This window comes from Lates calcarifer, linkage group LG16_LG22, assembly GCF_001640805.2.
Source record: "Lates calcarifer isolate ASB-BC8 linkage group LG16_LG22, TLL_Latcal_v3, whole genome shotgun sequence".
Classification (NCBI taxonomy): Eukaryota; Metazoa; Chordata; class Actinopteri; family Centropomidae; genus Lates; species Lates calcarifer.
The window spans coordinates 4,930,961-4,954,371 of NC_066848.1; the positions used below are offsets into that span (position 1 = coordinate 4,930,961).

A 23,411-nucleotide genomic window follows, 5' to 3' on the forward strand; every position below is an offset into this window, starting at 1 on the left:
CAAGGCAGCTTGGATCACCCGCCTCTGTGGGCTCGCAAGCCCTCTGCATTGATTCATGGCTCTGTCATTAGGGGCAACTCAGAATGATAATGGTATAAGCTGTGCAGGATCATTATAACCAGTTTGGTCATGAGCTAGACTACAGACCATTATTATTAAAACAAAGTACCACTGAGCAGAGCAGGGGCTCAGCAGTTTGGTTCAGAAATGACAGTCCTTGTGGTAGTGCTAAAAAAACAGCAAGTAGAGAAAAAAAGCTTCAAACACCAAATCATCATGAACTTCAAAATAGTCTTGGGAGTGCATTCTGTTAGTCCTTGAAGCAACAATTCATTCATCTCTCCTTTTTCACTGCCATGAAAAGCCAAAACCTTTTAAGGAACCTCAAGGTCTTTTTGATTCAGTCCCACCACACACGCATCATTTAGAGGTCTTTTGAGCCTTTGTGGGAATAAGAAATATCAATAGTTGGCATCAAGAATCAACATAATAGTTCTTTGAGGAGAAGGTTGGCAATATCATGTTGTATTGATTCTCAGGAACTGACAGTCTAACGAGGGCTTACTCTGGCAGGTACATGGAGGTGCACTAAATCACACAGGATTCAGAATTTACAAATAACTCTTGAATTAGTTGCTGTTTTATTGCAGATACTGTATGTGGTGTTTACAGCAGTGAGATCTGAAAACATCAGTTGTAGATTTGACTTTAAATTGTCACCAAATTAAAAGGATTATTTCCAGTATCCTATTTTGTAAGCTGAGCCCAGAATGTTTCCTCAAGAGGAAAGAATTTATTATAGCTTAAGTATTGATTGCAGTGCTTGATGGTAAAACAAATGGAGACTGTTGCTGTTATGAAGGGTTTGGTTTAAGGTTGCACATTATTCCTGGGCCACTGCCTGGGCTGCTCTAGTTCTCTTAGTTTGGCAGGTTTGTTCTTGTGCTCCTCCGGCAGGTGGAGCTGCTGTTGTACTGCCCCCTGCTGGGTCTCAAACCACACTCCTCTGTGTGGTCATTCAAAATATTGCTTCTTTTCAAAAAAACAAGAGAAGTTAGCTTAAAATTAGGATATCACTGTCAGAATGAAATAAAATGTTGTGTGGTGTTGTTCAAGTCAGAAGCATTAAAGTTTCAAACAGACAGATATTTCAGTATGAGTGTGTAATTCATGATTTGGTGTATATTTAAAAGCTCATAATCCAGAAGATGCCAAGACTAACTAGTGGTGAGCAAAACAAACAATAAACTGCTCCTCATGCAGTCTTAGTCACTGCAATCAGAGGGAGTAGAGTACATGAAAGCTCATTTCCACAGTACATTTAAGACTGCAGGGTGTCATTTCACATTTTCTGCTTTTGTGATATTTTGTCTGACTTGGGTTTTCCTGCCTGCAACCCTGACAGAGGTGACAGTGGTTTATCAGAACGGGCTGCCGGTGATCTCAGTCAGTTTGCCGTCCAGGCGAGAGCGCTGTCAGTTCACCCTCAAGCCTCTCAGTGACTGTGTGGGAGTTTTCTTGCAACAGCTCCAGGCAGAGGACAGAGGCATCGACCGGGTAGCCATCTACTCCATGGGTATGCATATAAACACAAGAGTACGCACACTCTCACTATATCCATTTAGCCCCAGAGGGTTATGCATGTGCATGTCCTTACATGCTTTCAAGTGTTCTTGTATTTTGAGGCTATTAAGTGTTCCTGCAGCTGTGGCTTTGTATCAGAATTTAATACCACTGCATGCACCATGAAATGATTTTTCAGCCCTCACTCTGCTCAGAGGGCTCATTATACAGGAACAACTGGTGCTTGAAATCTTACTCTTAGTGTGTAAGTGCATCTGCTTTTACCTCTCTCCATAATCAGACAGCAACAAGCCTGATTATCGAGAGAGTTGAAGGGTGTTTGAAGTGGCAGCCCATCAGTGCTCCATCTCTCTTACTGTCTCCCTTCCCATTCGTCTCTCCGTCCAGATGGAGCGAGGGTTGCCTCCTCCACAGGTATAGACATCCTGCTGCTGGATGATTTCAAGCTCGTCATTAATGACACCACGCACCTCGTGCGGCCACCGAGGAGAGGTGAGTACTGGCAGAGTAAAGCCAGAGCCTGTGCTGTTTGCTCTGACTCATTCCCTCACAGATAGGGCCACGACCAATAAGAGTTTTATTGCCAGAAAGTGGATTGTATTGAAGCCTGTTTATTTGTTTGCATTTGTGTGTGTACCTCAGAGCTGCTCCCCCATGAGGAGGCAGAAAGGCTGAACGACGTCAAATTTCTGGTGCAGCAGCTCTACACCACCCTGCGCATCGAGGAGCACCAACTTAGCAAAGAGCGTGAGCTGATTGGACGACTGGAGGACCTCAACTCTCAACTCCGCCCCCTAGAGAAGGTCTGTACACTGACGATACTGACTGTTGTTGGTCATACAAGTTGCTGACCTAGTCAACCAAAACTTTGACAAGCAATTGAACAGTAAAATATGTGACTTAATCATTTCCATATCTTTGTATGAAAGCCAAGGGGAGCTGTAGTTGCTTAGAATTTTGTAGGCCTGTTTATAATCCTCTTATCTGCAGATCATTTTTATTATATCATTAGTTGAAGATATCAGGCATTGATTCTATTTAGCCATTAAGAATTACTGGTTAAAGAAGGCCTGAGCCATCAGGGGTGTGGTTGGGACCTTGGAAAAACAATGAGTTTGTTATCCCTGTAATGAGATAATCGATTCATGATCACACCAAAACAACTAATCTCACGATAATCAAGTCTTAATCTGGAAACAAGGGTCCAAAAGACTTATCACAGCTGTTGTGGATTTGTATATTTTTTGTGCTGAAAATCCATAATATAATTGCCCTTCTTCCTCACTAGATTCTTAATACAAATTTGTCTCGCCTGTTTTTTGGCTGGCTGTCTGCTTCCTTCCTGATTCTGCATAGATGAAGGAGGAGTTGAGTAAGAAGGCAGAGCGGCGTACCACCTGGGTGCTGTGGGGAGGCATGGCGTACATGGCCACCCAGTTCGGCATCCTGGCCCGACTCACCTGGTGGGAATACTCCTGGGATATCATGGAGCCTGTCACCTACTTCATCACTTATGGCACAGCCATGGCCATGTACGCCTACTTTGTGCTTACACGCCAGGTAGGACACAATGAAACAGTAAAATCAAATACATGCAGACCAAAGAATTAGACAACAGTGTTTTTGGTGTTTTTTTGTGTCTGATATTTTGACACATTACTGATTCTTTGAGCAACATAATGCAAGAGCTCTTTGAGCAACCAGAGAAGGAAGCATTACAACAGTTAAATCTAATGGTTAACCTCTCTTTGCAACACTCTGCACTAAATAGTAATATTTTTAGCTGTTAAACAGGCTGATCTGGTGATAACATTGCCCTTTGAAAGTGAATTCAGCATCCATAAATTACCATTTGATGTTTGATATGTCTCCAGTGTGATTTGGCTCAAGGACTCAGCTATCTGATCAACTTGTTCCTCTGACAAAGTGCTCTGTCTGTGTCTCTCAATAACCTGCAGGAGTATGTTTACCCCGACGCTAGAGACAGACAGTATCTGCTGTTCTTCCACAAGGGGGTGAAAAGGACACGCTTCGACATTGAGAAGTACAACAAGCTGAAGGATGATATCGCTGAGGTACAGTTGCTCGGTGAAAGCTGGATGTTTTGTGATTGTAAAATGAGTGTTGAAGTCACACTAGGGATTCACACGTTTTAGAGTTCAGTGCTTGAATTTGTAACGGCTGCTGGTAGACCTACTTTCATACCATTCCCCACACATTTTCGTCTCATATTTTTGCTCTCCACCCCCCCACACTCCCTCTCTCTGTCCCCGTCCACCCTCTCCAGGTGGAGTTGGATCTAAAGCGTCTTCGGGATCCGCTCCAGCTCCAGCTCCCAGTTCAGCAGCTCACCGCCAGTAAAAATTGATGGAAGGAGTGACTCCCTCCTCTCTCTCTCTCTGTCTCTCTCTCTCTCTCTCTCTCCCTCTCCCCTTCTCTATCTCTCTCTCTCTCTCTCTCGGCTCCTACAAGCCCCTCTCCCTCTTTCCTCCTGCCATCCAACACCCTTCCCCCTCCCCTTTGACCCCCTCTTCCCATCCCTCCCACACCCAATAATCCCATCCCTTTCTTGACTGTGGGAGTTAGTTTTTTCTTGTTTTTTCTCTCTCTTTTTCTTTCTTTCTTTCTTTCTTTTTTCTTTTCTTTTCTTTTTTTCTTTTTACTTTCCTGACTGAAAACTCCAGTTGGAATTGTAAGTGAAAACCGCTAAAAGACAAAGAAGGATGGTGAGAATACGGACATAACTGAAAAACTCGCACAGCCGAAGGTTAGTGAGGATGATGAAAAGGACAACGACGATGATGAAGGTGAAGATGAAGATGATGGAATAAAACTAGGCACTATGGATATGCCCCAAGTCTCCAGAGGGACAGCCTGCAGGGAACTCCAGGGGGAAAGCGGAGGAATTATCACACCTCTAGACGCTCCAGGACAGAGGACATGCAGAAGGGCATTGTTGAGTGTGCATGTGTTTGTGTGTGTGTGTGCGTGTGTGGGACTTTCAGGGTGCACTGGGACACCGACCCTGGTCACACTGCGGGTCAACACAACAGTCCCGCTTCCTTGAGCAGTCAAACTGTCAACACACACACCTACTCTTGGCTGGGGCAGGCTCCAGGGAGACTCTCTATCCCACATGTTAAAAGTTTACAAGGAAGTCCTGACTGCAGTTGCACCATCAGGAAGACCTTCGTCTTCCTGTAGCTGAACTCTGCTGCCTCTCCCTCCCCGGGCCATGCCTCCTCCAGGTGACGGACAGCTGTCCTTCCCAGTGTGACCTTTGTCAGGAGCTTGTCTCGACTCGCAGGATGTAGGCATGACGACGCCTCGTTTCCTCTTCCTGTTGACGTCCTGTAGCGGCCCGGTCTGCGCAAGTATGACAGTACTACCGACAACAACATCACTGTGTGTTCTTTTATTCCAAAAAAATATTTTGGCACTTTTTATTTTGAAAGCCATAGTATATTTGTTATGAAAAGAATATAAATATATATATGTATACAATCAAATAAACAGATGACCAGAGGCTAGTTCTCTCAGTGGGGGGAGGAGCTCTCTTACAAACATCATTTCATGAGAGACTCATTTACATCTTCTGAAGATCTCCTGCCATGAAAGACCCCTGCAAATGCACACCCTCAACGTCACATACGCACACAGACAAAGAGCATTATACCATATGCTATTTCATATCTTTTCATGAGAAACACACACAGTATATTTCACAGTAACTTTCTAGGATGGACACAAGGCTCCTGTGCATGGTCACCAAAGGGGGAAACAGTGTTGAGACCAAATCAGGGTGAAAACGTCTTAGGTTCACTGTTTTTAAGCAATGCCGTGTTTGATCATCCCATGACTACAAAGATAGGTGCTTAATGTTCAACGCAATGAAGGGGGTAAAATGTTTAGAGACCATTGCCGCAGACAAACCTTCAGGTATGTTATAGTTTCATGTAGCTGATGAACTGAATGGCTTCCAAAAAAGTAAAGCTGCAGTTTATAGGAGGAGCAGAATATGAGTAAATTGCCTGCAGTTCAATATCCCCTTTCCTCTGTATCATATATTTTTCCTTCTCCAATTGAACATATTTGAAGCTTATCGACAAAATAAGGCGACACCCCCTCAAAAAAGCATCATGGCATTGACTCATAGAGGCTTTTTTCATCCTGAAGTAAAGCCAGAGTTTTCTCCTCCCACTGTTGCTGTAATGCCCCCCTGCTCCCTTGATGGCAAGGCAGGGTAGACTGCATGCTGTGGTATGCCCTAAGTAGAAATTTGTGAATGTGTAGGAGCATTATTGCAATTTTGTACTTAATTGGACACTTTTCTTTGCCACATCTAGCTGAAGTCTCATCCCCCCGATCAGTTAAATCAAAGGTTATAGAAGCCATATATTTATGTTGTCCATTTTGTTTTGGATGGTCACTGAATAAACCTGTCAGCTTCACTTAGTTTTCTGTTCAGGGTGAGGATTGGTGGCCCTCTCTCCGGTACCGTTTATGTCTCAAAAAAAAAGAAAAAACCAAGGTCTCAAAGCCAGTTGTTTTTACTCTGAACTGCTGTAGATCACCTCTGCAGAGAGGAAGCACAATAACACAACGTCCCTGCACACAGACTCTAGTTCAAGATCATTTCTTGCTTGTGTGTGAACAGTCACCTGAATCCTACTGAAGAGATCCTTGTGTTTAACTGCAGATTTTTAAAATTAAAAATGCATGATTTTAGGTCAAATCAAGAGTTAGCCATGCAGATCTCAAAGCAGGATTTGGTCTTATCTGTTACTGTGTGTTGGTGTGTGCGTTATATCCAAGGGAAACGGTGCCTTTTGGATGATTAATGATTTAAACAGCGTAGACAACATAAGCAATTTGGTAAACGGCAATGATAGGACCATTGAGACAGTTAATCTCTTATTTGAAATGACACCTTCATTTAAAAGAGGGTTAAATTTGAATGTTTGGAAGTGGAAATCAATCTTACCGTGTGTGTGTGTGTGTGTGTGTGTGTGTGTGTGTGTGTGTGTGTGTGTGTGCGTGCGTGCGTGTGTGCGTGCGTGCGTGCGTGTGTGTGTGTGTGTTGACAAGTGTGAAGGCACTGGGGGCAAAGATCAGATCACCATATTGCGCCTAATCCCTGTCTGTCAATAGTGGTAAAAATCGATTCCGCCCTCATCCCACTTCACAGTCGTCATTAGCTTTAAACTCATTTTTCCCTTACTTGTGCACACACTAACATAAACACACGCACACATATACAAAGTGACGATGGCGTTTCCTTGGAGATGTACTGTGGGAGGTGAGAGAGTTGAGGCCTGTCTGCAGTCCAATCCTCCCCTCTGCTGTTTCTACACAACACTTCTCTCCATCATCACCACCTCCTTTTTATCATGCCATCCACTGTTTATTGCCTTTGTTTTTCTCTTGCTTTTATTTTTTAAAAACAAAATATATCAAATATAGGGAAACTTTATTATAAAGAGGGTGTTGCATGAATGTATGTTTACATGGGAAATTATGTAAAAATAAAAAAGATGATTTATCAAAAAGAAAAAAAAAAAACAACCTGCGAAGATAATTTAAGAACGTTGTTTGTAGAGATTCCTAGTTATAAAGGGCAGTGGGCACGGCTGCGTGTTTAGAACCTGCCCTGCCAAATCTGACTTAATCCCAGCCAACCAACTGCTCGAACCCCATCAAACCCCAGTCCCATCTCCACCTTATTTACTCCCATAAACGCACCCTGAGCGTGCATTTATACTCCCCAATAAATGGAAAAACACCCTCCATCCTGGGTGCACCTATAAAGGAGGCTTTATGACCTCTTGACCTCAGTAACTATCGTCCTGGATCCTGAGTCCAACGGAAAAGTGTCAGGCGCACTCTGTTATATTATCGGGGATCTCCTCCCATTCTCATCCCCCTCTCCCCCATCATTTTCATCCACCCTCACCCTTTTTTCTCCAAAATCATATTATTATTATTCTATGTTTTGAATGTGTGTTATGTTTTGAATATCTTGTTTGTGTGCACTTACAATAAGATATGTTTAAAATGCCTAAAGAGTGAAGCAGATTATAGGATTGAAATGATCTTGTACTCCATTCTGACCTCTGAGTTTACTTTGTTTTTCTTGTCTTTTTTTTTTTCCTGTTGACATATGATGCTGTAATGTTGGCAAAAAAGAAAATGTAAAATCCTGTACCATTTATGAAATATGTATAAAAGAGAAATGTAATTCAATTATCAATAAAATCCTTATCCAGTTTTTGGAGCCAGTGGTCGAGTGTAGTTTTATGTTGTTGAAGTGAAGGCTTGGTGACACCAAGACACATTACACACTTTTCAAGGTCTTGACCACCTCCTCTGGCTCTCCTTGGCCTCCTGCTCCCACTGCACAGGACATCCTATGAGATAGACCTGTGGGGGTAAATTGTTTGTGTACAATAGGTACATGAAGCAACACAATTACAATGTTATGTTGAAACAGCATACAAGTCTGAAAATTTAAATAAGAAAGGCTATGGTCTTTTCCTTTAAATCTTGTTTCAGTCATTAGTAGTATTTGGCCATAAACAAAAATACTGGACAAACTGTGTGACAAATGTTGACCTAATGATGGTTCTTGATGGAATCAACAAGTGATTGCAATTCATCCTGAAGGCAACATAAACGTCAGCAAATTTAGTAACGCCGCAAAGTGGTCGGCCAACGTGCCACGCTGCAAAAGAAAAACAAACCGGTCAGTATCTTTTAACCTGATACTGCACATTTCTAAGCACAATTACAAAGCACAATTACTAAACCTAACTAAAACCAACCTAAAGACTGGAAATAACACTGGAAAGTTAACTCAAAAATCCAAACTCCTATGTTAAGCTAAAATTTAGAGGAAAATTGAAGAATTGAAATGAGAAAAAAAAACTATACCATATGACTTTCCTATACACAGTATGGTTATACATTAGTGTAATAGCACTGATGATCTGCTATACCATAGAGACTTGCAGCCAGGAGGCCTAACAGTGTCTTATTTCCAGGAGTAATCAGAAAAGAAGAATGGCATGTTCCACCTCATTTCTTCTAACAGCCTTGTGGATAAATGCTCCCATTGATTTAGTTACATGTAAGAAGGAAAAACTGCAAGCATCAGGTTAGTTTGAGCAGCTTCTAAATGAAGCTGTGGACATTTTCTGGCCTGTACTCGTGGTCAAGTAATGAGCTAGATAAGAACATATTCACCCTGCTAGCATAGTGAATCCTCGTTGAGGGTCTTGGTCTACTCCATGGTAAATCCTGGCTGTGCAAACCCTGCCATTGCCTCAAAGTGACGGGTGCTCCGGCACGACACTAAGCAGATTAATCAGATTGGTTTAATGCTGCTGGAGATTAGATCATTGCTTGTATTTCCACGCACTTTAAATCAGGAAGGGTGAGAAAGACAAGATAGGCATGCAAAAGTATCATAAACCCTAACCACATTTTGGCTCAGTGAGACAGCAAAAAAAGTTTGTTTGGGATAGATTAAGATTGTCTGTGTGTGGAGATGGAGGGGGGAGAATGTGTAGAGTGTTCAGTTTGAAACAATGGGAGGATGGTCCTGTTACTGGATTTAGGGAGAAGAAGGTCAAGGAGTCAAGGTGAGGAGAAGACATGACAATATGACAAGTACAGATAAGAGGTGCCTTTTAAAGACAGGCTTCCCCTAAGGATGAACCAGAGGAGCTACACACATGCACACCGAAGATTATCTTTTATCCAACTCTGAGAAAACATGATGATTTTTTTGGTGATTAACAGTCTGCTGCAGGAGTGTCTTGTGGTTGCAGGTGAAGGTGAGTTAACAGTTCTCATGTTGTTTACACCCAAAACAAGTTCATCTTTCAATATCTTTGGACTTCCCTAACTGTATGACACTCAGCACCATGCCAATTCATTTCCACTAAATATGTAATTTTTAAAAAATGATTTCCTGAAATAGCTGGGCACTGCATTTTTTTCAAATGTCATTCAAACTTGGTTAACTGGTGCTTTTCTTGGGGACTGTTTTCAGCTGTTGATTAATGCACATTTGGTACTATATTTCCTGCAGCAGGATGAATGTGTGGGATTGACTCAAAATAAAATACAGTACCCATATTCACATTAATGAAGTCACATGACAGCCAGTGCAACCATGTTGCTCACTGATGTGTTTTGATAGTGTCTGGGCTCTAATGTCTATGGTCTTTGGCACAGAGGTGACTCTAGATAAACAGGGAGTAACTACTACAGAATATCGGCATAATATTATATACAACAGTAAGTTTGGACAGTGTTTAGTGTGGGTTTTTATCTTCTTATGCACAGATGCAGGAGTCTGACTCAGGTCAGGCGTGGCTCCGTGTTCCCATAATAGTCGTTTTAAGTTATTCAAGCCCCATCTGGAAGATTTAACGCTCCCATTAGCATACACCCGCATGAGTCAGCTATGTCCTCTGCCCCCTCTGCACTGCTCGAGCTGGAACACAGTTGGTCAGTCGTCCATCTCCAAAACTGGTCCCTTATGCTGTGAGTGGGCCCAGGCCATGGATTGATCCCTCTGCTTTTACTGGAGCAGCAGGTTTGTGGATGGAGGGAGAAAATGATGTGTGCGGTGACATCATTTATGGTCACATAATTAGTCCCATCTCACACAAATGTTTTTTCATTGCTTCCAAGAGCCAAGGTGCAGTCAGTTAATTTTACTTACCATAATGTGGAGCGCATGCTGGTGTGTTTTCAGGTTTACTTGTGGTATCAGATATGAGGACAGGAACAGTTATTGTTACTGTAAATCTCTATAATCAACCTTGGCTTCCATTAGGCCTCACACAGGATGATATTTTCCCTAAAGGTATGGGCGTACACATAGATATTTTATGTGGAGCAATCCAACTAAATGGAAAGCCTAGAGCACTGGTTATAGTGCTGGTAACTGCTCCAGTAAAGTGTTATGTGCTGGTTGTCCGCTGTCATGTTTCCTGGCTCTGGCCTGTCAAGGAAGATGCTTTACTGCTGAGCTGATCAACCTCCTGCTGTTTCTTCATCCCTGCTGATTCTCAGTGATTAACACTTACACTCCTGCCCACTTTGCCAGCTCCCATCATCCTACATGTCGTCTTCTTTTCTATTTGTTTTACATCTACCTCTTAATTACACTGTTGAGAGGGCATGATGAGGGGAGAGACTATTGATTGTTTTGCTGCACTTTGTTTACTCTGCTCGTTCAGTTGTTCCCCTGATTCTGCACAACTGGCTGTAGTGAAAAGAGTCACCACTGACAGAACTCATTGAATAAAGAGCCCTTTGTGAATGGCTTGTTGGCTTTTAGTTCAATTAGAATTGACTCTGTGTTACAGTTTATCTTGAGGGGCCAAAGGTTTGCCTCATGGTAACACTTTTGCTCAAATGACCAGTACAGATAAACCTGGGGGTGTTGTAGTTCATGGTCTGCTCCTTAAACCCCTTGGATGCCCCTGTCCTGAATTTATTTTTCAGGTGTAATTTCTTATGATTTTAGCAGCAGAAACAAAATGAATTTCACCTGCATCATCTTGATGTGGACGTAGGTCTTAATACTTTTAATGAACAGTAAGTAGTTACTGTCCTAAACTGCCCTTTAGAGCCCATACCCTCTTTATCTTAAAACACACCTTTACATCATGTTCATCTTTTTTCAAGTATGTACAACCAATTCTTGTTCATTTTTGCCATCCCACCCACATGCCTCAGCCCTGGACCCGTGCTCTGCCTACATCAGCCTGAATGAACCCTGGAGAAACACAGACTACCACATCAACCAATCATCTGGCGTGCCCCAGTGTGACAGCCACATGTCTGGAGAATGGTATCGCTTCACTGGCATGGCCGGGGATGCCATGCCCACCTTCTGCATCTCTGAGAATCACTGTGGCACCCACGCTCCCATCTGGCTCAATGGCAGCCACCCTCAACCCCATGAAGGCATTATCAGCCTGCCTGTGTGTGCCAGCTTCAATGACAACTGCTGCCAGTGGAATGCCAGTGTAGATGTGAAGGCCTGCGCTGGGGGATACTTTGTCTACCGCCTGCCCAGACCCTCAGTCTGCTTCCATGTTTACTGTGGCCGTGAGTGAGCATGTCTGATATGTAAAAAGTCCATTTTTCATTTCCTTGTCTTTTGTTGTATCAATACATTCATGTGCTTGTATGTTGCACAGATTTCTATGATATCTGCGATGAGGTGGACTGCGCAGGTCTGAGATGTCCTGAGTCTGACTGTCGCTGTGTACCTGGAACTGTGCTGGGTCCAGACGGACAAACATGCCTGGGTGAGACAGACACAGGAGGAGGAAGAGAAAGGACAGATAAGTTGTGCAACAGGCAAAGATAAGCAAGAGAACATGTAAGACGGATAGGCTGGAAATGGTTTCTGAAAAACAATAACAATAACAAGTCAGTCAGACTGGATTCACAGTATGTTCACCCATTGTTGTGACAGATGCATTTATAGATGATAGATATATATTTCATGCTATTCTGAGTCAAATATCTGTGTTTACTTAAATTTAGTTGGATATTCAAAATATGGGGCAGAACTAGCAAAGACAGCAAAGGCCAATATGATCATACAGTTTATTTTTTCATCATTTTTTAATTATACATTCTTAATTTGAAAAATTTAAAGCAAAAAAGTTCAAAACAGTAAATGTTGAATTTTAACTGCATGTCCACTGACTATCAGGCCATGAAATGCAGTTTATAGAAAGTGCAAAGCCTGCTGAAGGAAGCAGTGATAGAGACAGGAAGATTGAAAGATTGTCTTTTATATTTGCTGACTTCAGCCAAGGTGGATGTGTGTGTGTGTGTGTGGTACACTGGACGGTACATCTAATGATGGGTGACAGGCATGCAGTGGGAACCTAACCGGCCTGAAAACTGCCATTATCTCATTATTCACCCATCTACCAAATCTGCCTTTGCCTGTCTCAGAAATTACTTCTTCAGTTCTCCGCTCCCTCTCTATCCTCACTCTCTTGCACTTTCACTTTCGTCTCTCCTTTTATTTCATCCATCATTATTTCTTTACCAGGCCGCTCAGTATTATAAACTCACTTTTAAATCCCTTTAAAGTTGATTTGTCATCCTCCTCTCTGAAACACTAAGTGAATTGCCTTGAGGCAATAAACTCCACCCATCTGGTACTCAGTCGATTAAAACAAGACTCATCAGATAATATTATCTGACCCAGGTGTGGTGTGTGTCCCATGTTCAGATTTGAATGAGTGTGAAAAGGGCAATGGCGGCTGTGCAGAGGTGTGTGTGAACACCAAAGGCTCCAGGCGCTGTGAGTGTGGGCCGGGCCGTGTGCTGGATGAGGATGGACGCAACTGCAGAGGTACCTCTGTGACACATCAGCCGATGAAATGTTGTACTGAGATAATTAAACCAAGGAACCACACATTGTTTTTCATCTTTTTCTTTTCTCTGTGTTGCCTCCTGCAGAGATAGCAGGCTGTCACGTTAACAATGGAGGCTGCAGCCATGACTGCTCCTCACTGCTGGACTCCTATCAGTGCCACTGCCCCAGAGGATTGGAGCTGGGAGAGGATAAGCGCACATGTCAGGGTGTGTATGTGTGTATGTGTCTGAAAGAAAGATAAACACTGTAGCTAGATAATAAATCAGATAACAAGGCAAGCTGACACTCTGAGAAGATATTTTAGATACTAGAGAGTTGACCAAAATGTACCATAACTTTCTACTGACCTTTTGTTTGAGAAAGGAAACAATCCTGGTGAAAACAATGTGTTACTTTCAGTCCATTTACCTCTGCCAATAGTCAAGATGTTCAGTGTAAAATCACATTAAACAAAAAATGATGGATCATGATGGAGGTGCAAAACCACAATAAATAACCAGAAACAAACTCAAACGATGATACAAACTCAATGATACTTTTGGCATTTTCATATTTAACATTTCAAACTTTATAAGTATACTTTGAAAAAGTGAGTTAAGTTGGTGATTTATTTATTTAAATAAAACAAACTGCTTGCTGCTTGCCACCCGCCTTTGCTTAGAGGCCTGCTTGGGGGTTCTGTGGTAGAGGGTTTAATTCTTACTAGGCTCAGTAAATTTTGAAGTTCAACACCCAGATGAAAGAACTGACACAACTTTCAAAACACTAGACCTGTAAATAGTTAATCTAATGGCTGTTAGATGCTGTGGCAAGAAAACTCTAACTTTATATCTAACTTTAGGTGTTTCTGAAGTTCACTGCGTTAAGTTTTCACTGCGGAAATAGTGCAACTTCTGCAACACAGCAGCGCTCGTCCGCGTTTCTCTATCCTACCAATTACAATCGAGAAGGCGCGGGACTTACCAACACAGTCAAATATGCCGGATGATAAATTGATTGTGGTTGTCACTGACAAGCCAGCAATTTACGATTAAATCATTTACCACGATCGATATTTGGAATCAAGAGCGGGGGAGGGATGTTGCCATGTCTGTCGGACTTTCAGGTGTGTGATTCGCGCTGTGTTACGCTCCAGATCAATGATTTATTAAATGATTTATAAGGTTTTTTTTCTTAGTCGGGTCTGAACTGTAACTGTGTTAAAGTTGTGTGAATTTTCTTTTCTAGGAAAATAGCATCTGATCTGATCTCAAACTAAATGAAGAGAAGTACATAACAGGTTACATGCGACACAAGAGGCTGCAAACAATCGTTTGAATTGTTTCTTCGGTAAAACTTATTGTGTCTGTTATGGGTGTGAGCTCTATGCAACCCCCCTCCCCCCTCCCCAAACTCTATATAAGTTCAATTGGTGACCTTTAACCTCCCTTTGCCAGTTGGCCCTTCCACGCCGAGCTAGCAGGAGCTGGAGCACATGGAACAAACATTTGGTAACTGCCGCTGTAAATATCAATACATTTGTTAGATTTTCAGTGTGTTTGCTGTGTTAGTGCAGTTGTTTCATTGTTAACATGTGAGTTAAGGGAAATCCACAACTTAATATAAACAAACCTTTCAGTTTTTTTCCAGATGGTTTTGTTGCTAATTTTGTATGCTTCTGCTAAGCTAGCATCATAGCTTAGCCTAGCCTAGCTGCACTTGTTTCTAGTTCTTCGGTAATGTGAAATTTTGAGCTACGCTTGTGTCTTGTCGTCTAAGAAGCTTATTCAACTCCTTTTGTCTTGAAGAAACTAAAGCATGTCCAGTTTTTGTCTTAAAATTTTCAGCTTAGAGCAAAAAAAAAAAAAAAAAAAAAGCTAAGAAAAAAAAGTTTTGACTTTAATCACATGTTGACACAGAAAATCTATTAAATGTGTTGATAGGCAGTTACAAAATGTTTGCTCTATGTGCTCCAGTTCTTGTTAGCTCAGTGTGGAGAGGCTAGTTGAGCTAAGCCTGAGCTACTTGACCAGATATACCTTGTGTTTTTCATTGAACTTCAAAATTTACTGAGCCTGGTAAGAATGAAACCCTCAACCTCAGAACCCCTAAGCAGAGTTTTTGTCTAATTCTAAAAAAAATCTAATATTTAATATTTCTGGCTCTTTCAGTGCCAGTCCAGTGTGACTCCAGCTCTATTACAGTGTCAGTTCCTAAGGACCTTGTGGGAGGACTGGAACTCTTCTTGTCCAACTCGTCTTGTCGTGGTGTCTCCAATGGCACACACATCAACCTCAGCTTCAGCCTCAAGACTTGCGGCACAGTGGTAGAGGTCAGAGACACGACTTGAAATTGTTAGATTGAATGTGCACAGGGTTTTGTTTCTATGGTTAGGGGTTGGGGAAATACTTGAATATAATGCTACTATAATAAAGAGCTGTGACTTAAAAGTGGGTTGTGTCAGGTTGTCACTGAAAAAGCCATTAAAGTAAGGTAAATGTTGACCCCCAGGTGACAGATGACAAAATTGTTGGGACCAACCTGGTGACAGGCCTTCCCAGGAGCAGCCCAGGCAGCAGCAGAGATTTGATAGTCCGCACCAGCAAGTTAGTGCTCCCAGTCACCTGTGAGTTCCCCAGGGAATACCACGTGTCAGACGGATACCAGGCAAGCCTGCGCAGCTCAGCCCTGAAGCTGGCAGGCCACAGTGAGGGAATCTTCCCGTTCTCCCTGGAGCTTTTCAAAAATGCAGAGTTCTCAGAGCCCTACCGCACCCCGCCCCAGCTGCGCCTGCAAGACTCCCTGTTCTTTGGGGTGGAGCCTAAGGAGAGAGTGGAGGGCCTCTCTGCACTGGTGGAGAGCTGCTTCGCCACACCCGGCCCCAAAGCTGACCAGGCTCTCAAGTATTACCTCATCAAAGACGGGTGAATATATCAATATACGTCAATATACGTTTTATCAGTTTTAATGTTACATCTTGTGCTATCTGACATACCACATTTGAACCAGAGAACAGCACTCCTGAAACTGTGTTTTAAGTTATATAATACCATAGTGATTCAAACTATACCCAGGTCGTGATAAGTCTTATATTTGTGTCAAGTCAGTCTTTCTAGAAAAAATGATCTAGTATACAGAGTGTGATGTGTTTTCTATCTAAAAGGTACAGGTTTGTTTAGTTGTTGTGGATTTCACTTACTGTGGTTGACCAAAGAGAAAAATGCAATTTATTGAACCACATTTTCTCAATATCATACCTCTAGTAGTACTATGCAAATAGATTTTAAATACATTTTAAGATATCAGTCTCTTGTATATCTGCCTTCACTCCACTATGGTGGTTACAGGAAGTTTGAAGAAGTCATTGTCTGTGTTAGTCTGGACTTTTCACAGAAGATACTGTCATCAGTTTTCATACTGACCTTTTCTTTTTATTGGAAGTCCTCTGAATATAACAAAGGCAGTGTTGTGTGGAAATAATTTCCGGAGACATGGGGTTAATACATTTGTTAGATGTAATTTTTTTTAATGCTGTGGGCTCCATAGATGAATTTCCATTCACCGCCATTGTATTGGAGTCAAGGCAGAAATCTTATTGATAGATATTTTATAACTTGAGCAAATGAAAATAAACTGCATGGCACTGTGCTACTAGAAGAAACTGCTTTTATGTAATTTGGTTGAATTTACCCTTTAGAGTGTCTTGCTCGTGCACACACTAAAAACTGCTGAATTGCATCTTTTTAATATTTTCTCATTAATACTAGAATTGCATTCAGTGGAATGGAACATTAATAGTTCTTTTAATAAACATCTGGATCAGACCCAGTGGGGGTTTCCTCAAAGCTTTAGCATTAGCTGCTTGACAGTTATAAGACTGTAAATCTTCACTCTTTCAAGGAAATGTCAAATGAAAAATGCCACTGGCCTCGTACTCTGAATAATGTGGAAAGAAAACTAGAATGTTTTGGGTAGAAAAATCGAAACACAGAACAGCTTTATTCTCACTCACTTTTGGCAAACTATTTCTTAACTGAATTCAGAGTAAGAGTTGCTCTTGCTGCTCTATGGATACCAACAGAGCAGGGCTATAATCTATTTTCACGATTTCCTATTAAAAATACAGCAGTGAGTTTCAGGGCTTTGGGGCGGCTGAGCTTGATGAAGTGGCTTGTTAGAAATATATATGGATCATTGTACTGTGTTAAGATATCACCTATATGTGTGACTCTTATTTCTACTCTTTGGCTTCCTATTCAGGTGCATCTCTGATGAAACAGTGACACAGTACTCATCAAAGGACCAGCTCTCTAAGCACTACCAGGTCCCTGTCTTCAAGTTCATTGGCAAGGACAACCAAGTGAGTAAAAGAAGCATGCTGGGAACCAGCTGGCGAGTGTATGTGTATGTATGGGCTTATGTTTGTGTAGCACTACAATGTAAAGAGTATATTCATAGACTATCTGAATTAGCAGTGTCCTTACACTGTGATGGTGGTCTTCATTATCTCTGCTTAAAATGAGCCTGTTTATTCTGTCTACAGCAAGTATACCTCCACTGCCAGGTGTTAGTATGCGGGGCAGGAGACTCCCGCTGTGCTCAGCATTGTCGAGGACGTGTCCAACGGGAGGCTCGGACCAGTGAGCCTCCGGAGCAGCACACACTGAGTGGAGGCCCCATCTTCATCCTGCCTTAGTCATGATGCTAACATATGGCAAGAAGACACCATGAGAACAGGCCAGCAGCACAAGCCAGGATCACATTTCCATTTAGATTAAAGATGAACTGGCCATTTCAGTTTATTTGGCATTTAAAACACCAAACAAATGTAGGCATACACACACAGGGTAGTCCTTGTTTAAGTCCCACATGTACTCATATACATGCAGATGTGTAGTATACACACTCTGCTACAGTATACTACAGTATACTCACTATTTTTCCAGTCCCAGTGTCACTCACATTGCTTCAGATCACTTAAATTCTGGTTATTGCATCCATGTCTGTGTGTCTTTGCCACTCTGCCTGGCAGCACAATTTACTGACATTAAAGTGAATGACATTTCTATTAGAAATCATTCGGAGGGGCCACACAGTTCATTTGTAACAACTACAGCATGAGGGATGTTTTTCTAGGTCACACTCTCAGGCATTTCTCGGGCTTGATTACAGCTTAAAGATTTAGAGGATTTGTTGAAGGGGTTTATATTTCACACCATCACTGACTTGAAAAATACATGTAGAACATCCATAGATGTATTCTGACTCATTTGCTCAATGTAATCGATGCCTGGGAAGATCACATCGCATGTTACAGTGTGGTGGAAAAGAGATATCACTGTGTAGTGCTTGGAAATTATGCACATGCTTCATCACTCTGACAATTAATCTAGAATTAATCATGTCAGTTAAACTGCAATTAGTTATGCAGTTATTCATAAAAAACAAATAAGTTAGATCAAACATTAACATAGTAGCTGTAATAGGCATTACATTTTACATGACACTGACTTAATGTTTGAGCACGCTAATTTGATAAACGTTAAATACCAGCACACAACGAACCATGTGCTCCATAGTAATTATTTTGTGTCTTCCTATCTAGAGGAAATCAGTCCAACTACAATATCCTTCCTATCAGGCACTTTGTTTGGAGTCATCAAAGTAATTTATGGTAATGGAGTCATAGAGACCTAAAACTGGCCTAAAAATGAAATGAAGTACGGAGAGTATAATATGCATGAGCAATTAATTAAGATTTAGAAAGTCATATTCAGATACCTAACATTTGTCAGTACTGCCTATGAATAAAACCTTAGAAGCTGTTCATTTGCATCCTCCATTTATGTCTGTTTTTCGCCCCCATGGTCTGAAGTTTGAGAGAGCTCTTGTGAAGTATCTCTTCTTTAACAAAAGGCCTATAAATATATATAATATAATCTGTGGAAATACCCACGACTCTGATTTGTCAAAGTGTCCAGGAGTTGTCCATAGTGTTCTGTGTCACAGTTCATCCCTCTCCTCTCCCTTGCAGACACACGCTGCCCTCTGGCTGTTCATGTAAGGCCTACAACCCAGAGTCCACACTGTGTTGAAGAGAGCGTCTGCCATTGACTCGCAGGCTAAGAGCAAAAGACAGATAAAGACAGAGAGGAGGGAGTCAGGTTTTTTTTTGATGATTTCTAAGCATGTGAGATGTTCCTGCAGCTCCTGTATATTTTATCACAGTGCACAGCCAATAAAAGGGTAGTTGTAACTGCAAATATCTCACCTTGTACCTCTGACACAAAGCCCAGGCTTTTCTTGAGGTCAGTGCAGATGCCATGCAGACACATGCGAAACTTGGAGTCGCAGTCGTACTTGCTCGAGCCACAAGTGTCATAACACACGTCAAGCTGGTTACAGCACTCTGTCATGGCAGGGATCCCCAGGTCAAGCTGTCAAAAGAAAGAACTGAATTGTGTCAGTGCAGTTTACTAATACAGAAGCTGACATTATGTTTGTAGTTAGCTCCACTATATAGGCTTGGTGCTGTAGTTCTGGGCTGTTGGTGCTATGATAAGGCCACCTACAGCGGTATTCACCTGGAATCCCACCAGAGAGGAGCTGCAGCCATTGGGCTCTGGGAGTTTGTAGCCGTGACGAGGCTGAGGAGCTTCTCCTGAGGAAAAAAAAGAAGTTCAGTTAAATTCTTGAACTAATGTAAAGACACATAAAGTAATGTCATCATGTACTCCAAGTCAAGGATTTATAGCTCTTAGGTGTGTGTGTCATTTCACAGATAAGATGTAACTTCTGTTTGAGAACATCTGTATTGATTGTGTAACTGTAAGTACAGTACATCTATCTCATGGACTGATCAGTATCAGTAGCCTTAGGGCCATATACTGTACATTATCTTGAGTCAAGACGTAAGTTGCTGATAAACCAGCAGCAGAAGAACTGATTGAATTTGAGAGTTAAAATGCGCTAAGAAAAGAAACAAACAGTAACAGAGTGAATACTGGATGTGAACAACATAATAATGGCTGCTTTGAAAACACCCTGACCATCCAGCTATCTCTGTGTCCCCTGAATCATCCCCAACTCCAGAACACTAAAGATTTGTTGGTCTTGGTAACTTAACAATTTAAGAAATTGAATTTACTTACCATATCTGCAGCGGTACTGACACACACCATTGTGACCCCCCACCAGCTCCACCAGGGAGTCAAAGTATCCATGCACAGTCTGGAAGCTATTTCTAATCGAGTTAAGGCTCCAACTGTTATCATCTTCATTAGCCAAGGGTCTGTCCAGGGTCTGGTTTGTTTTGACTGGTCTGATCTCATTCCCCTCCTCATCAGAAGAAGGTTGTTCCTGGGTGACAGCCTCTTCAGCTTGAGCTTCCATAGCAGGGGGGTCTCCGACAGGCCTATCATCATCGGTCCTTGGCTCTTCAGCTGTAGCACCATCTGCTACAGGGACATCCGCTTCAGGTTTGTCAGCTGCTGGGTTATCCATTGCAAGTATTTTAGCTAGTAGTTTGTCACCGAAAAGGTTATTTGCTACAGGTGCCTCAGTTGCAGGTGAATCACCTACTTGGGCATCTGTGGCAGCTACACCTTCTTTAGCTGAATCTACAGAGGCAGCTGCAGTAATATCATCAGTTACAGCAGCTAATTTCACAGCAAGGACTTCCTCTTCCTCCTTTGCTTCAGCCTGGTAGTGGCCTAAAGTGGCACACATGCCCATGGACACGCAGAGGAGGAGCAGGACCACAGTTCGAAGCAGCATGGTGATGGACTGGTGACAATCCAAGAAGAGGAAGCTCTCCACAAGACCAGGTGTTGTCAACAGGGTGAGAGGGACTTAGAGAGTGAGGGACAAAAACATACTCTGCTCCTACTGGCTCTGTCAGCCAGAGAGAGCAGACTTTGACCTCTGATTAAGCTCTAGCAGACAGCAAGGCACTCTCTCATGTTGGGGGCAAAGGTCACCCCATATCAATCCAAAGAAATCTTTAATTCCTCCCAATTTTCTCATTCTCTGTGATTCGTGAATACATTAAATGGGTAATTGGACTTTTATGACTCAAGAGTCACATGGAACTTGAGCCTAAAGGAAAACCATCTTCGTATTCACTTTAACACTCAGCACATCGAATGCTGCCATTTTCAGCATGTGACCTTTATCAAGACATCACAAACTTCAAACGATCTTCACTGTGTTTTGATAAAGGTCAGACACTGGCAGTTACACACTGAATATGTGCAGAGACAAACGCAGCATTATCTTATTCATTTGGCATGAAGTTGTGGGGTGGATTTTTCAAAGTAACTTGCTTTAGTGCAGGATTTGCTGTGTACTACACAGAGCTATTTTCTCCCATGTATCTGCTGCCCTCTTGTGTTTGAAGAGTAATGTGCAACCACTGCTTTTTAGTGGTCTTTTTCCATCAACGTATGTTTTACCAGTTGAGATTTATGTTATGGGGTGTCAGTTTTTTTTCTTCCTGTGTCCTATTCAGTTTGTACAAATGAATAAATCAGATTGCTGTGAGAATATGCAGGCCTTATGCTCTTTTTTCAACTGATGAAAGGTGAAAGTTTTTCATATTGACAAATACTACTTGGACTGCTCTGAGCTACAGTAACTAACAGTAAATTCATTTCTGTTCTTTAACTGCAGGGTGACATCCTCTAATATAAAACACCACATGCATATGTGATCACTGTGCTTGAAGCACACTCATAATTCATGGCTTAAGAATGTTGATGGTTATGCGGCAAAAATAAATGTAAATGTTCGCTGCTAACAGCTGAACAAACTAATTGCAAGTACTCACAGTTGTATTCAAGTGCAATTAAGAAATATTTGTACTGGTTGTACTGTTTGTAATATTTTTCATGTTAAGAACATGTTATACTTCCACCTTACCATATTTCAGAAGCAAACATTTTACTCCACTACTTTAATTTGACATCTACAGTACTAATAATTTAATATTATATAATATGTAAATGAGGGTTTTACATGCAAAACATGTCACTATCTTTTAAAATAGAACACATTATTATAAATTAAAGTATCCAACAGTATATACAGTAAGAGGCTAATATTAGCTTCACATCAAAATACTGCAAAAATATTATATCAGTAACAACTGTATGAATGTGGGTTCTGTGTTTTTGCTTGATCTACACTGTTATTTCTGATAAAGAGATTTTCTGTATGTATTAAACTTAAGGGCCACGACTAGGACATGGTAATCTCAAAAGTTAAGTTGTTGCTATTTGTCAAAGATGTGACTCCTTAAATACCTTCATTTTTATTGCAAATTGTACTTTACCTATTGCATACAACAGTATTTGGCGCATACAACAGTATTTGGCGCATACAACAGTATTTGGCGCTGTGGGAGACGGCTGCCTCTCCAGTAGCTCCGTAGTTTCTTTTGCTCTTTTTAGCTCTTTAACTTTTCTTTTTTTTTCCCTCTACTCTTCTTACTCTTCTTGTGAAGAGACGGTGTGCTTTATATATATCCTATGGATATTTTCAACTTTAAAATGCAACCAAGAGCCAGTTTCCTCACTTATTCACGAGAGGAACTGCTGACTCTGCGCACAAAGGGCCGAGCCGGGATACGACACTCCATCCCGACGGAGCTGAGGAGGAGACCCAGGGGCTGCAAGGCCGGGGCCAAGCGAAAGGCTGAGCTTGAGGAGAATCGGAGGCGCTACAAACCATCGATTCCCTCCGTAATCATGGGGAATGTGAACTCGCTGCCGAACAAGATCGACGAGCTATCCGCACTAAACAACCAGCGGATCTACCGCGAGAGCAGCTTGTTCATCTTTACGGAGACATGGCTGAACCACCTCGTACCGGATGCTAACGTGGACCTGCTGGGATTCACTGCTGTGAGAGCCGACAGAGACACTAACGCAAGCGGTAAAAACAAAGGTGGGGGACTCATCATGTATGTCAACAACCGCTGGTGTAACCCAGGACATATCTCTGTAAAGACAGTCTTGTGCTGCCGTGACCTCGAACTGCTAGCTGTTAGCCTACGGCCATATTACCTGCCGAGGGAGTTCAGTCACGTGATCACCGTCGGCGTTTACATCCCTCCGAGAGCGGACGCAACCACTGCCTGTGAGAAGATCCACTCCATCACAGCAAGGCTGCAGACACAGCACCCTGAGGCACTTATGATCATCTCTGGGGACTTTAACCATGTAACCTTGGACTCTACCTTGGCTGTTTTTAATCAGGTTGTAGACTGTCCTACTAGAAACAACAGGACAATTGATCTTCTGTATGTTAATGTAAGGGATGCATACAGAGCGACTCCCCTCCCCCCTCTAGGGAAGTCTGATCACAATCTGGTTCACCTACAGCCACTGTACACCCCCCTGGTCCAAAAGCAGCCGGTGACAACTCG

The 23,411-nt window shown here is 42.1% G+C and overlaps 3 protein-coding genes across 5 annotated transcripts in view; 2 read left to right on the forward strand and 1 right to left on the reverse strand.

The window, feature by feature from the left end:
- mcu (mitochondrial calcium uniporter) overlaps positions 1 to 7,858 on the forward strand; it is a 50,705-nt gene extending 42,847 nt beyond the window's left edge. For both annotated transcript variants that reach the window (XM_018660092.2, XM_018660091.2), the window contains exons 4-9: positions 1,406 to 1,576; positions 1,972 to 2,076; positions 2,227 to 2,387; positions 2,941 to 3,144; positions 3,543 to 3,659; positions 3,872 to 7,858. In XM_018660092.2, the coding sequence (XP_018515608.1) occupies positions 1,406 to 1,576; positions 1,972 to 2,076; positions 2,227 to 2,387; positions 2,941 to 3,144; positions 3,543 to 3,659; positions 3,872 to 3,952 (839 nt within the window). In that variant the 3' untranslated portion in view covers positions 3,953 to 7,858. The remainder of the gene's footprint in view (positions 1 to 1,405; positions 1,577 to 1,971; positions 2,077 to 2,226; positions 2,388 to 2,940; positions 3,145 to 3,542; positions 3,660 to 3,871) is intronic.
- Positions 7,859 to 8,988: 1,130 nt separating this feature from the next.
- On the forward strand, positions 8,989 to 18,812 carry oit3 (oncoprotein induced transcript 3). Its single transcript, XM_018660090.2, has 9 exons — positions 8,989 to 9,419; positions 11,338 to 11,712; positions 11,805 to 11,915; positions 12,860 to 12,982; positions 13,090 to 13,212; positions 15,157 to 15,317; positions 15,497 to 15,909; positions 17,246 to 17,345; positions 17,529 to 18,812. The coding sequence occupies exons 1-9, from the start codon at positions 9,359 to 9,361 to the stop codon at positions 17,679 to 17,681; spliced, it is 1,620 nt and encodes a 539-aa protein (XP_018515606.1). The 5' UTR covers positions 8,989 to 9,358; the 3' UTR covers positions 17,682 to 18,812.
- A 150-nt stretch (positions 18,813 to 18,962) lies between these two features.
- On the reverse strand, positions 18,963 to 21,368 carry pla2g12b (phospholipase A2, group XIIB). Of its 2 annotated transcripts, none has more exons than XM_018660094.2 (4): positions 20,137 to 21,368; positions 19,558 to 19,646; positions 19,257 to 19,422; positions 18,963 to 19,107 (listed from the first exon to the last, which is right to left on the reverse strand). In XM_018660094.2, the coding sequence occupies exons 1-4, from the start codon at positions 20,759 to 20,761 to the stop codon at positions 18,989 to 18,991; spliced, it is 999 nt and encodes a 332-aa protein (XP_018515610.1). In that variant the 5' UTR covers positions 20,762 to 21,368; the 3' UTR covers positions 18,963 to 18,988. The 2 variants fall into 2 exon arrangements, with proteins under 2 accessions (XP_018515610.1, XP_018515611.1); XM_018660095.2 differs by having other exon boundaries at positions 19,570 to 19,646; positions 20,137 to 21,358.
- Between the last annotated feature and the right edge of the window lie 2,043 nt (positions 21,369 to 23,411).

Coding starts and splice junctions, on each gene's coding strand:
- oit3 (XM_018660090.2), top strand. CDS start 9,359: ATGATGATTTTTTTGGTGATTAACAGTCTGCTGCAGGAGTGTCTTGTG. Junction 11,916..12,859: donor AGACGGACAAACATGCCTGG/GTGAGACAGACA, acceptor TCCCATGTTCAG/ATTTGAATGAGTGTGAAAAG. Junction 12,983..13,089: donor GGATGGACGCAACTGCAGAG/GTACCTCTGTGA, acceptor TGCCTCCTGCAG/AGATAGCAGGCTGTCACGTT.
- pla2g12b (XM_018660094.2), bottom strand. CDS start 20,761: ATGCTGCTTCGAACTGTGGTCCTGCTCCTCCTCTGCGTGTCCATGGGC. Junction 19,647..20,136: donor TCAGTACCGCTGCAGATATG/GTAAGTAAATTC, acceptor TTTTTTCCTCAG/GAGAAGCTCCTCAGCCTCGT. Junction 19,423..19,557: donor GATTCCAGGTGAATACCGCT/GTAGGTGGCCTT, acceptor TTCTTTTGACAG/CTTGACCTGGGGATCCCTGC.